Source organism: Arvicanthis niloticus, chromosome 13, assembly GCF_011762505.2.
Source record: "Arvicanthis niloticus isolate mArvNil1 chromosome 13, mArvNil1.pat.X, whole genome shotgun sequence".
Classification (NCBI taxonomy): domain Eukaryota; kingdom Metazoa; phylum Chordata; class Mammalia; order Rodentia; family Muridae; genus Arvicanthis; species Arvicanthis niloticus.
The window spans coordinates 26,241,574-26,255,962 of NC_047670.1; the positions used below are offsets into that span (position 1 = coordinate 26,241,574).

General features: G+C 34.0%; 1 protein-coding gene across 1 annotated transcript in view; it reads right to left on the reverse strand.

The window, feature by feature from the left end:
* Csmd3 (CUB and Sushi multiple domains 3) overlaps window positions 1-14,389 on the reverse strand; it is a 942,208-nt gene that overhangs the window by 610,600 nt on the left and 317,219 nt on the right. Inside the window, 1 exon segment of the mRNA XM_076912208.1 lies at window positions 13,912-13,999. Coding sequence (XP_076768323.1) covers window positions 13,912-13,999 — 88 coding nt within the window.

Sequence of the window (14,389 nt, forward strand, 5' to 3'; positions counted from 1 at the left end):
TTAAGTTTGTATTAGAATGAAGAATGCTGGTAACAGTGTTGTAGGAGTGACCAATCATACTGCATTTTAAAGCCCACCCTGTGAGATAGAACCCCATAACTGACACTGTTCTGTTAGCCAAAGACCAAAAAATAGATAGGCCATGAACCTGGCAGAAAATCAAACATTACTGTTATGTTAAGGTAATGTACCAATGAATGACCCCTAATGACATTTTGCAATTACTCCCAGATCAGTGTCTTGTTCAGCTATTCTCAGAAAATCTTCGTCTTGTGGTGGGTGGTAACAAATACATAGACCCAAAAATAGACAGTGTTCAGAGTGCAAAAGACTAAATCCTAAGTGGGATGTCTCCTTCAATTTTCTCCCCACAGATTCAGGAAACACCATAGAAGAGGAGGCAGAAAGAGTGTCAGAGCCAGTGAGGGAGAAAGACACCAAGGAAACAAGATAGCCTCATAGCCAATCCTGGCCATTTACTTTGAGAGAAAAGGTTTGCGAGGATGGTTTTCAGATAACTTTCATTCTAAAGCCAAGAAAAAAAGCCAGGTTCAGAATTAAGTCTTTTAGTTAGGAGGGATGACAGAGGTTCTGTTTAGTCAAAAAAAATGATGGACTGGGTATTAGGTCTATCTTGTATTTTACTGACACAAATTGGTATAGTTATGCTCTAATTGTATTTTAAGAGAAAAGTTTTATTTTAACAGGAAGGGTGATATGTAGGAGGAGCTAAGGTGGGAGGAATAAGAAGAGGAGGAGAAGGAGAGGAGGAGCTAGGTGACAAGGGGAGGGGGGCATGGAGGTGGATGTTTGCATGTCCCCGCCAGTCAAAGATAGTTGATATATTTAGGTTGGGTAGTGGGTTACACTTCTGATTGATATTGAGCATTACCAAACTTATAAAGCCTTTAATTAACATTTAAAACATAGTATAAAAGCAAAAGTGGGAATGGGATAGGGGTTTTCTAGGGAGGGGAAATGGGGAAAAAATGGCACCTGAAATGTAAATAAAACATCCAATAAAGATTTTCACATAAAAAAAAGTTTAAATAAAAAAAAAGATTTTCTAGATCTAACAGGGCTAACACACATGCACACTCACAGATTGCCATAGCATTCACAGAGCCTACACTAATCTAAACCAGATAGGGTTTCATCACTGAGAAGTGACATGGGCACAAGACCACACCCATAACTCTGAAGCTGTTTCCAACTGACAACTACTCCCAAAGGAAGTATTAGTTGTTACCAATGGAGTACCACTGTGTGTGCAATGCACATTTAATATTAGGCCGCAGGGCCAGCAATGGGTTGTAAACACAAAACATAATCAGTGCTACTTTTAGAAGTTTTTATTTTTTGTCTCAATGGTTTGTTTGTAATTTGTTTCTACTATATAGTTTCTTTCCTTTTTTTAATTTTCTTCTTTTGATTATTATCCCCCACACCCCCCAAAAGGAAAAGAATAATTTTCAACACTCCAAGGAAGTTACTTATCAAAGTTGAATCACCTCCCTTTCTCTGTCTTTATAAAATCTTTGTATGTATTACAAAAATGATATATTTACAAACATATATATTTAAACGTATACTTTAGAAAAGTAGCAGCATGATATTTCGTTGTTTTGATTAGATTTTTATTTATTTTCTAGTTTTTGGTTCACTATACTTTAGCAACAAGTTTCTATTTTCCTTCTAGCTAAGTGAAAGCTGTTCAAACAATTACAGAGAGCACAGATAAAGTGTTAGGCTTACTAGAATGCTATATTGGAGTATCATGCATGCCATTCATGTCATGTTCTTCCCTGTATAATTTGTATATATCCTTAAGTCATACATTCTTAAACATCCTGTCAACTTAGAGAGTGGTACTGGAGTGACTTTTGAAATACCCATTTATACTATTTAATATTTATCTTTATTGGGTCTTTCTGTGGTTTTGGTATGAGTGTAATGGTAGCTCCAGACATTTTTTGGTGGGAAGATTTTTAATGACTGTTTCTATTTCTTTAGGAGTTATGTGACTGTTTAGATGGTTTATCTGCTCCTCCAGGTACAAATTGGCATAATTATGCTCTAATTGTATTTTGAGAGAAAAGTTTCATTTTAACAGGAAGGGTGATATGTTGGAGGAGCTAAGGTGAGAAGAGTACTGAGAGGAAGAGAAGGAGTAAGAAGAGGAGGAGAAGAAGGAGAGGAGAAGCTAGGTGATGAAAGAGAGAAAGAGGGAGGAGACAAGGAGTCAGATGTTTAAGTATCTCCACCAGTCCAAGACAGTTTATATATCTAGGTTGGGTAGTGGGTTACACCTCTGATTGAGCAATACCAAACTTATAAAGCCTATGATTAACATTTTTAAAAAAATGTATATGTGCAAAAAGGAAAAGGGGGCATGGGATAGGGGTTTTCTAAGCGGGGTGAATGGGGAAAGGGGATGGCATCTGAAGTATAAATAAAATGTCTAATAAAAAAATTTCTATAAAATATATTTATCTTTAATATCAAGTGGATGTATTCCTAATGAAGGCAAATTTTACTGGATAACATTCAATATTGCACAGAATTTTGGGGCCCTAAAGAATAATAGAAAAGTTGCTCTTTCAAAAACCTCTCTGTTCAGACCCAAGTTGTAGGTCTTTAAGGATTTTTTTTTCAAGTAAGCCAAAATAATATTTCCATATGGAAAATACTAATACAAATTAATCATAACATATTTAAAATATAATACAAGAGAAAGGGTTTGGTCTACTTCACATATAAAACTTTTATTATTTTACAAATAGATTGGCCTTTATAACAAAATCAGAATATAATTGTATAAATTGTGGAAGTAGGAGAAAATTATGATTTATGAGAGTCAAATGACAGAAGTGGTTGTGGATATAAATTATATTAAATATGAAGGAAATACATTCAAAGAACAGATATGTTTTCTAAAGAATAGCCGGATTATCTATTTGAAAAGAGAATAATGTGCTATAGAGTACTACACATTTAAGAACGAAGACAATCTGAAAAAAAATTTGTCATATGAAACTACTACTAAATTTAAGAAAGAGTAGAAGGTTTAACATTTAATTGTTTATAAATACACACCACACAACTGAAGTTATATATATATATATATATATATATATATATATATATATATATATACACACACATATATATAATTTTATGTAAGAAACAGGTTTAGCATTCTGTATCACAATATGGTGCTAGAAAAGATAATGCCAGAAGGCTAGGTTTAGATTGCCTTAAAGAAGAACTAAAAATGTTAAAATGCAAATGTATAAGCAAAGAGAAAGAGCAACAACTGAAAGCCATAAGCTCTGGGTTCAAAGCTTGGCTTTGTAATTACTAAGTGGGAGATTCCAGCAAACAAGTTCACACACTAAAAGAATAGAATTGTGGAATGAAGTCATTCTTAAGCTAAAAAAAAAAAAATGTGGCATGATATGTACAATGACCAATGTTGTATCAGTCTTTCATCTGGTGTTATATGGGAGATATACAGCATTGGTTAGAAGCACAAGAGTGATTATGTAAACTCTGGCCACTTTTTCTAAGACTGCATAGGACTGCATTATGGCTATTATGGAAGGGAGAAGTCTTTTTATCAAGTCAATGAGAATAAAGGTTTACCAAGGACTGAAAGTGAGTACAAGAATCAAGGGAGTTGAGTTGCTTGGAAAGAATGAAGATGCTTTCTTTCATTCTTTCTTTCTTTCCTTTTTCTCTTTCACTTTTTTATTCAAAATAAGTTTTTCTCTCATATAATAACCTTAACCAAAGTTTCTCCTCCCTCCACACTTCCTAGCTCTTCCTTCCACAACTCTGTTCCACTAGATCTGTTCTCTCTTTCCATGAGATAACTTCCAAATAGGACAAAAACAAAGTACAATAAGACACAAAAAAGACCCATAAACTGAGACCCAAATGAAGATGTTTTCATTTGCAGTGATTAAGATAATAGTCGGAAAGTCAGAAAAAAATATTGACTGGTCACTGTACTATGCTGGCTATTCACCAAATTTTTTATTGAAGAAAAAAAATAAAAGAAAGATCTGGATAAGAAAAGTTTTGGGGGGCTGCAGAGAGGGCTCAGAACTGACTGTTCTTCTAGGGGTTCTGAGTTCGATTCCCAGCAACCAGATAGTGGCTCATAACCATCTGCAATGGGACCTGTTGCCCTCTTCTGGAGTGTCTGAAGAAAGCTACAGTGCACTCATATACATAAAATAAATAAATTTTTTTTTGAAAAAAGAAAAGTTCATTGTAGTGGGTTGGCTTAATACTTCTTGTATTCTAATGTTAATTTCATTTCCCTAAAACTGCTTGCCTTAAAGACAACAGAGTAAACACGTAAACACCCTGCCCCTAGTTAATTCTGATTGGTCAATTAAAATGCCAGCGGATAATAGCTGGGTAAAAGAGACATAGGTTGGGTTGAGTTTTCCAGGGCTTGGAGAGAAGAGACCAAGAGGAGAGAGAGGGAGAGAGGAGCCACCATGGAAGAGGAAGAACTTGAAAAAAGGAGAAGGAGAGCTGCAGTGGGTAGCTGAGCCATAAAATTGTAGTCAAAAGGGCTGTTCAATTGGAGGTAAGAGCAGCCCAGACAGAACATAGAAATTAGTAAGTAGTAACTCGGAGTTATCAGTAGGAAAGTGGACTCTAACAGGTTAGAAAGGAGGCAGTTGCTCATCTATTGTGCTGCCTAAGGCATATTTTGAAATATAAAGGCTGTGTGTCTTATATCCAGGAACAAAAATCGTATAAGGTGGGAAGGAACCATACACCAAGATTTTTTTAAAAAATATTATTACCACAGTTCTTCATGTGACACAGAAAGAGTGACTAGAAGTAATGTTACACTCACCTGACTCCAAATACCACACATTTACATCTTTAGGGATGCATATTTGGTTTATAAAAAGACTAGTTCAGATTTTTTTTTAAGATGAAACTAAATATTCAACTCTCAGAAAAAATTACAAAAAGTAAGCACTGGAGAAAAAGAGTCAAGATTATGAGGTCTTCAGTGCTGGTGGAAGCCCTGTATGGAAGACATAGAGGAAAAAACCACAGTTCTGAAGATGTAATTTCAAATGAATCAGGAGAAAGATAGAGACATTATGGACCATGAAAATGTAAAGAAGCTACTTATCTTGTAGTCTGATTGAACCCTCAGGAGAGTGGAACAGCAATAAATGCAGTTAATATCTGAAGCAAGGGCTCCTGGTGAAGCATTATTTTTGCTTTATATATAGATATTGTATTTTAAAATAGAAATGAGCCAGTCATGTAACATGTATATACATGATTCATGGTAGAGATTTATACCTTTTTCTAGACATCATTTGAGATCTTCAACTAAAATTGTTCATAATAAATACATCCCACCACCCTGTATTCTCTGGTGTAGGTTTTCACTGTGTAATGATTAATTCTGTTATATGCTCTCATGAAACAGTCAGTGATCTTATTTAATTGGTAGATACTCTTTGAAGACAGTAAAGTCAATCCCCCACAAAAATCCTATGTAAGACCATGGTCAAAACAACCACATTTGACTTGGCTCTCTCTTGCAGATGCACACCCCCACATGCTGAGGTGTTTTCTCCTTAGAGCCTCTCTGTTTCCCAACCTCAGCCTAATTTAAAATCTCATATTAACCTAACTCTTGTTCATAAACTGGCTACTTATGAAATTCTTTTCAGTATCTCAGCTTTAAGTCCTGTATTGGCAGGAGTGACATTCCCTAAAACTGTAAGGGAATGCCTCTTGCTGAAGACACTGGCAAAACAGAGCTCAGAAACTATTCTGTAATGAAACCATTCCTGTAATGAAACCTTGAAGAAGATAGTTCACGAAAATGGAAACATGAAAATATGAAAAGACTCAAATAAAATAACATATATATAATATATATTTTAAAGTCATACAAGAACAAAAAGCATTTGTGACAGTTACTGAATGGTAGGTACCAACAATAAATGGATGTTAGGGAATGAAAGTAATTGGTGATAAAGAATTAAGCTGTGCAGTGAGAGCAGAAACGACGAAGGTGTCAGCCATTCTTCAGGAAATTTTATAAGCACTTGAGCATTTGGCACAGGAAGAATGCCTTGGGAAATTTCTACTGTAGAAGATTTCTTTGAAACTACTAAAGTAATATTCATGAATAGATTAGCATGCTTAGAAAGCTCATTCTTCATGGGTAGACATGTTCATATGAAAAAGTATGATGCGTTTGCATTAATACCGTTTTATTAACTGCCATGTACTAATACGACCCAAAAAGCAATGCCCACTCTCTGAAGAGTCTATCTGTGTCTAGATTATCCAATAAAAATGTGTACCTGGAACCAGGAACACTCTTAGAGGGAACCAAATGCTCCTCTGGTAAATCACTTTTGCATCTTTTAAATTTCCCCTGTTCCTTAATTTCCTATGTGTTTGACAAGAATGTGTCATATAAAATCTTTCTTGCAAGAATCTGTGAAAAGTAAGGATTCCACAAATTGGAATTTCACAGACATTCGGGTGTAATTTTAAGAGACATTTAAAATTTTAATTTATACTTTAACAGACACTATGCTGCCAGCTTTTATATTTCTTTGGCAGCCATTTCTCTCTCTCTCTCTCTCTCTCTCTCTCTCTCTCTCTCTCTCTCTCTCTCTCTCTCTCACACACACACACACACACACACACACACACAAACACTTAAGGATTGAATGACCAGAAAAATGACTGGTTTAGAAAACAACAAACTCTGAAAAAAGGCTGACTGCACAAGTGAATGAGTACCTAGGACAATACGCACAAAGGCACTGGGGCACCAGAGCTCCTAAGATGAGGAAAAAACAAAACTGAAAAAAAAATTCACATTCTGATTAGGTAAACTAGCATAATTCCCAAGGGAGAAGTTAAGGACTGGTGATAAACCTGACAAGATTACAGCTCCCTTTAGACATGTTACATACTCAAATTAACATTTGTGTAAAAAGAGGCTGCCAAACACTTGTTGTTGTTATTATTATAGGTTTTTGGGAAGAACTCCTATTGTGCCTTATGTTGCAGGGTAAGAATTTAAAGCAAGCACACTAGAGAGACAGGAAAGAACATTCACCTAGAGTGTAATGCTTCAAGTTTCTGAAAACAAGTGATGATTGCCTATGGTGGCATCTATGGACCCTATGAGTGGAAGACTCTTTCTGTCCTTACAAAAATACAATGTGTCTTAGTGTGTGAAGTTTTTCTCTTTATGACTACCTCTTTCGTGGAGTTTCCTGCTACTCTGGAAAAATTTTAAGTGTGTTTCCAGTTGTGATCAATGTTATGGCCAAAGTCTTTAATACTTGTTATTGAAACAATACCTAGGTTCATAACACTGCTGTTTAAACTTCTATGAAACCAAATCGAGTGCCTACTGCTCTTTGAAGAATTTTGCTTCATTTTTGTATGTGTGCATTTTGAACACAAATCCTAACACAGATCTATAAATATTTTTCTCAGTCTTTGCTTCTATTTTCTGTCATTTAGCAATGCCTTTTGCGGGAAAAATGTTCTTTTGTATATGAAATTGAATATGTTAGTTTTGTTATTGTTTTGTAGATTCTGCTTTTATAATCTTCATATTTTAATCAAAGAATTTAAATATCATATGGTTCAAAAACACCAGGAATGCTTACCACAGAATTTTAATATTTATGAGGCACATTGCTAGGTCAGTCTGCAGCCAATCTGGCAACTTTAGACACAGATGGTGATTCATGGAAAATCAACTTTGCAATTCTCTTTTGACAAGATTCTAGGAGTACCTAATAATTTGGAGAAGATAGTAATGATGAAAGAAAAGAGTGAGCTGAAGGTATACCCTAACTTTATATTTCATTAATGTTTATTAATGCCTATTAGCTTTTTTGCTTATTATTTTGAGTTGGTTCTCTTCTCATAGTTTTGAAATGTGTATAAAGTCATTGCATCTCTCAGATGATTCCATGAATTCTTTAGAACTTTCTAAGGGGGGTCCAGTGCTGTTGTTAAGCCTGACCTTGGGAATAATCAAATGAATTTTCTTGTATAGATCTCTCAGTTTGGGCATTTACTTAAGGATTTCTGTGCTTCAGGTCTATGATTCTAATCCATATGCATGAAATAATTACTAGCAATTTGCCAAACGTAGTGAAATTTAACATACATTGCACAACCTATTTTACATTTGTGCTAGGGTCATTCAGTAATGCTAGATAGACACCATGTAACAAGAAGAGTCATTATAATCAATCTCCATAGGTCACCAAAAATTATTCTGCTGAGTAGCATTTTCAATATCAAGTTTGCTCTTCGCTCTTGATAGCAGATATGTTACCATATCCCTCTCTGCCTTAAGTCACCCCATCCACACCTGTCTTTATATGTACATATTTTGTTTCTTAGACATGCTTCATCAAACATTATCAAAAATATTAAATATGAGCTCTCATTTTCACGGTACTATCAGTCTTTAATGTCTAGCTATCTTCCTTTCTGATACCTTTGAATAATTCTTGCCCCAGTTTCATTTTGCCTTAATAAAATCACCATGGACAAAAAGCTCATAAGTGGAAAAGAATAGTTAAAAATTCAAAGTTACAGGCCATTGCACAAGGCAGGTCAAGAGTATAGAAACTTGAAACAGATTGTTAAATCACATCCATAGTAAAAAACAAAGACACGAATGTATACATGGTAAGCATTCAGCTAGTTTTCCCTAGTCTTATACAGTATAAAGCCTGAAACTAAGCAAGGTTATTGATCACATCTTGGATGGGTTTTTCCATGTAAAGTAGAGCAAGGGAGACAATTATCCACAGATCAATGTGGTCTACACATTCCCTCAATAAGAGTCTCTGCCAGGTTGATTCTAGATTGCACTAAGTAAACAAACTGACCATTATAATGTGTCTCTCTCTATGCTTGAAATAATATTTAATTTCATATAATTTTAATATACAAGAGAGGCATATGAGACAGACAAACCCTCATACTACTGGTATATTTCTTGATATAATTTCTTATACTACAGCATCTATAAAAATATATCTTTATTTTCTAGTGACAATGTAATTGGCTCATTATTCTATTGCTGTGGGATACTTGATGTCCCAAATATGTTAACTATCTAAAACATTTACTCACTCTAGAACCTGTTTGAAGTTATTTTCAAACTGTCATTCCAAAGAAAACATTTCATCAACAATATTCATGTTGTCAAACAAGTGACAGACTTCTGTCATGATTGCAGTCAAGTCCTATCACATTGATTTAAGGGACTGCTTTCACATTTTGATCTTAGGTTTTGTCTCATTAAAATGGTTGCTAAAAACCACAACAAAAGCACTGCTGGTGTTTTAGTAGTCATTGTGAACATTTGTTATTGTTTCATGGTTCTTCTCTCTGTATAATCTATGTCTTTTCACTTACATTGAACTAGTGAGTGTGAGTGTGTGTGTGAGTGTGTGTGTGTGTGTGTGTGTGCATGTCTGTATGTGTGTGTGAAATTTTTCTGAGTTGTAAATACCATTTTTCATTTTTTAAAAAGATTGAATCATTAAAGCAAATGAAGCTCAAGAAGAAAGAAGACCAAAGTGTGGATGCTTCAGTCAGACTTAGAGGGGGAATGAATACTCACATGAGGTAGAGGTTGGGAGGGACTTCAAAAAGAGAGAAGAAGAAAAGGGGAAAAGGGTGCAATCAGGTATGGGAGGAAAGGGTGGAGATATACAGAGGGTCAGGAAACTGAACAGAGGCATATAGCAATGGGGAATGGAGAACTGGGAGTATTCATCAGAAAGTCCCAGATTGCAGGAAAGCAAGAAGTTCCCAGGACCCAACAGAGATGATATTAGCTAAAATACCAAACAAAAGGGAGAGAAAACCTGTAGAGACCATATCCAGAGATTAGGCAAGGCCCCTTTTGAGGGATGGGGCCACACACTCATCTAAAAAATTTTAACCCAGAATTGCTCCTGTTTAAAGGAAATACAGGGGCAAAGAGTGTAGCAGAGACTGAAGGTAATGCTATCCAGAGATTGTCCCACCTAGGGATACATCCCATATGCAGCCACCAAACCCAGACACAATTGCTGATGACAAAAAGTGCTTGCTAACAGGAACTTGATATAGCTGTCTCCTGACAGTTTCTGTTAGAGTGTGATTAATACAGATGTGGATGCTGGCAGACAAAAATCAGACTGAGCACAGGAACCCCAATGGAGAAGTAAGGGGAAAGACTGAGAAGCTGAAGGGGTTTGTAACCCATAGGAAGAACAACAATATCAACCAACCAGATCCACCCCCACCTCCGCCACCAGCTCCCAGGGACTAAACCACCTACTAAGGAGTACATATGGAGGGACCCATGGCCCCAACTGCATATGTAGCAGAGGATGGCCTTGTTGAGCATTAATGGGAGGAGACAACTTTGATAATGTGAAGGCTCGATGCCCCAGTATAAGGGTTATTCAAGGGCAGGGAGGTAGGAGTGGGTGGGTGGGAGAACACTCTCATAGGAGCAGGCAGAGGGGAAATGGGATGGGAATTGCCAGTTGTGGGGGGGACTGGGAGAGGGGATAACTTTTAAAATGTAAATTTAAAAATCCAATTAAAAAAAAAGAAAACTGCAACCAACCAAAAAAAAAATATGAGTCAAACTACCCAGCTATAATTTGATTTATAAAACAATGTAGGAATACACTATGGACCATTTCTATATTAATTATTATATAATTATATTATTATATATTATATAATTATAATTATTATATATTATATATAATTATATAATTATATATTATATTATTATATTATATAATAATTATATTATTATTATAATAAATAATAAATGTACCAACAGAAAAAAAAAGGAGGGAGGAGGGAGGATGGGATAGGGGGTTTGTGGAAAGGAAACCAGGAAGGGACATAACATTTGAAGTGTAAATAAATAATATAACAATAAAAAATAAAAATAAAATGCGAAATATATGCTCAGCTTCTCTTGGACTACAAGGCTAAGAGGGTTCTTCCTCTGTAAAACAAGTATAGAGTTTCCATATCAATTTAATTCAGTTTCTCTCCATGCATTTCCATTTATGCTCTATAACCAAAATGCATTTGTCTGTTTTCCTATTTAAGCTTTTCCCCAACGTATGACTCGTTGTAAGTAATGCAGTATACTTTCTCCAATATCAGCATGAATGCATCATACTGACATCAGTTGATATCTATGCATAGAGATCATTACTTTCTCATATAACTTCAAAACATTAAGGAGTCCAGTTCTCTAAATTTGAGTTGTACACAAATGGTAAGAATTGCCATACCTAATATTAATTTAACACAATATATTACTAATATATTACATTAACCTTATTTTCAGTTAAACATTCATATAACAAGTATTTGCCTTAAGTATGACACATCATATTATTTTACACCATCATTTAAGAATAAATATATTGTTGTAATACATATTATTATTATTATTATTATTATTATTATTATTATATACATTATCTCTGTACATATTAGTAGAGAGAAAATAATTTGTAAATTTAAAAAACTCTGGGTGATTACATAATACATTGAAGATTTTTTTGATTAATTTAATTTGTTTTCAAAACATATATGCAATTTTAAAACAATAAATCGTTTAGTTCATAACATCTTGAGTTACAATTTAATGTCTATCAGTTTTTATCAACACAAATGGAGCTTCAGATTTTCCAGTGTAATGTGGAGCTATACTGGCAAATATTTGCTCCACAATAGGTTTTATAAGAAATAAAGTGGGCATATGTAAAGAACAAATGAATATATTTCTGTCAACACTGAAATGGCTAAAAGTAAGATTGCTTATTGAAAATGAAATATTTGTGTGATTTTTAAGATAATATTTGTTATATGTCTGTCCTGCACTTGACTGTTTACAACTATCTTAGTCTTAAAGAGGCTTGCTCCAAATTTCTAGACATGTAAGTGTTTATAGTGAAGTGATTTATTTTATTAGAGTTAACGTTCTACGATATCAAAAACTTTTGAATTTTTTTTCAGTTGAAGTCTTTTCTATTCTTAATTGGGTGTTTGTGGGGCATCCACACTTGTAAAAGAAACATTATTAAAGTTTAAATACCACATCTCACATCACACATTAACAGTAGGATACCACAACACCTCACTCTTAACAAAGGACATGTCATCCATGCAGAGAATTAATGAAACTAATAGACGTTATGAATCAACTGATATGATATAACCAATATCTGTAGAACATTTCATCCATATACAAAGAATATACCTTATTCTCAGTACCTCATGGAGGATTCTCCAAAATTTACAAGAATGTAATAAACTTTTGTATCTTATCAGTCCACCATGTATTAAAGCTATACTTCAACAACAAAAGAAACAGGAAACTTACAAATCATGGAAACTGAACAATACTCTATTTAGTGACCATGGTGTCAAAGAAGAAATAAAGAAATAAAAGACTTTCTAGAATTCAATGAAAAATGAATGCACAACATCCCTAACTTATGGGATTTTGTATTACAATGAATGTAATACAAAAAGAAATAATCATAGCACTAAGTACCTTCAAAAAACATGAAAAGATCTCATACTAACAGCTTAGCAGTACACCTAAAATATCTAGCACAAGAAGAAAACATGCCCAAGAAGAGTAGATGGCAGAAAATAATTGCACTCAGGGCTTAAATTGCTAAAATAGAAACAGAGAACAATTCAAAGATTAATGAACCAAGAGTTCTCTTCTTCCAAAAAACAACAACAACAACCAAACAAAACAAAACAAAACAAAACAAAACAAAACAAAACAAAACAAAACAAGAGTTCTTTCAGTAAGTCTACAAGATATAAAAATTTTTATCCAGACTAAGTTAAAGACATTGAAGGAAAAATCTAAATTAACGAAATAAGAAACGAAAAGGGAGATATAACAACAAATCCTGAGGAAATTTAAGGAGGATTAGGGTTTACTTCAAAAGAATTTACTCCACAAAATTGGAAAAATTTAAATAAATATATGATTTACTTGATAGATAACACTACCAGAGTTAAAGATCAGGTAAACAATCTAAATAGACCTCTAACTCATAAGAAAATAGAAGCAATCACTAAAGACCTCCCAACCCAAAAAGTACAGAGCCAGATGATTTTAGTGCAGATATTCGAAGAGCTAAAACCAATATCTTCAAATTACCACAAAATGCAAAGAGAAGGAACACTGTCAAATTCGTTTTTATGAGGCCACCTTATACATAAACCACACAAAGACTCAGCAACAAAAGAAGGTTTCAGACCAATTTTCCTTATGAACATTGACGCAAAAAGTATTCAATATAATATTTGCAAAACAAATCCAAGAACACATCAAAAGCATCATCCACTGTGAACAAGTAGGCTTCCTACAGAGGTACAGGTGTCATTCAACTTGTGAAAACCCATCAATATCATCTCTTACATAAATGAACAAAACAATAAACAAAGAAAAACAGAAAACACATAATAAAGTTTTTAGGTACTGAAAAAGACAGTGGCAAAATCCATTCCCCCCTCATTGTAAGAACTTTGGAAAGATCAGAGATACAAGGCACATACCTACACACACAGAAAAAGCAATATATGGCAAGCTCATAGCCAACATAAAATTATATGGAGAAAAACATAAAGCAATTGGAATAAATTCAGGGACAAGACACTGACAAAATATCAATAATAGCATATGTGTAGAATCTGGCTTACATAGTTTTAGTTCACTAAATCCATATTCCTGTATTATCAGTTATGTTTGATCTTTAAACTGAAAGAAATGGAAAGTTACATAATAAAAATAATTTAAAATATTACCTAAAATCTGATCCAACTCTCTTCCCATTTTCTGGTTCTCCAGGATCTGGACATAAGTTTGAAGCTGTTTTAATACCTCCTTCATTTACTGTAGCAGGAGAAAAAACAACAATATAACTGAACAAATAGACAATATATTTGGTTAAAAACTTAATAACAAAAATACTGAAATCTACAGAAGTGTACGACTGCACATCATTTGAACACATAAAATTAAAATATCTTTTCAGAAAATAATAGTAAAGTGAAAATAATGTTTCTACCTTAGGGCACATCAAATAATAAATTCTGAAGACTATATTAATTATATACTATTCTGGATATAACATACTAACACTAGATACTTTAGTGTTAATTAAATGTACATTTTAAATGGCCCAAGTTATCAGTGTTTTATTTCAATTTTTCATTAATCATCATCCTTAGAGTGGTCATCACCTATTGTAACTATATTGCCTGAGTCCCAGCTATTTAAATT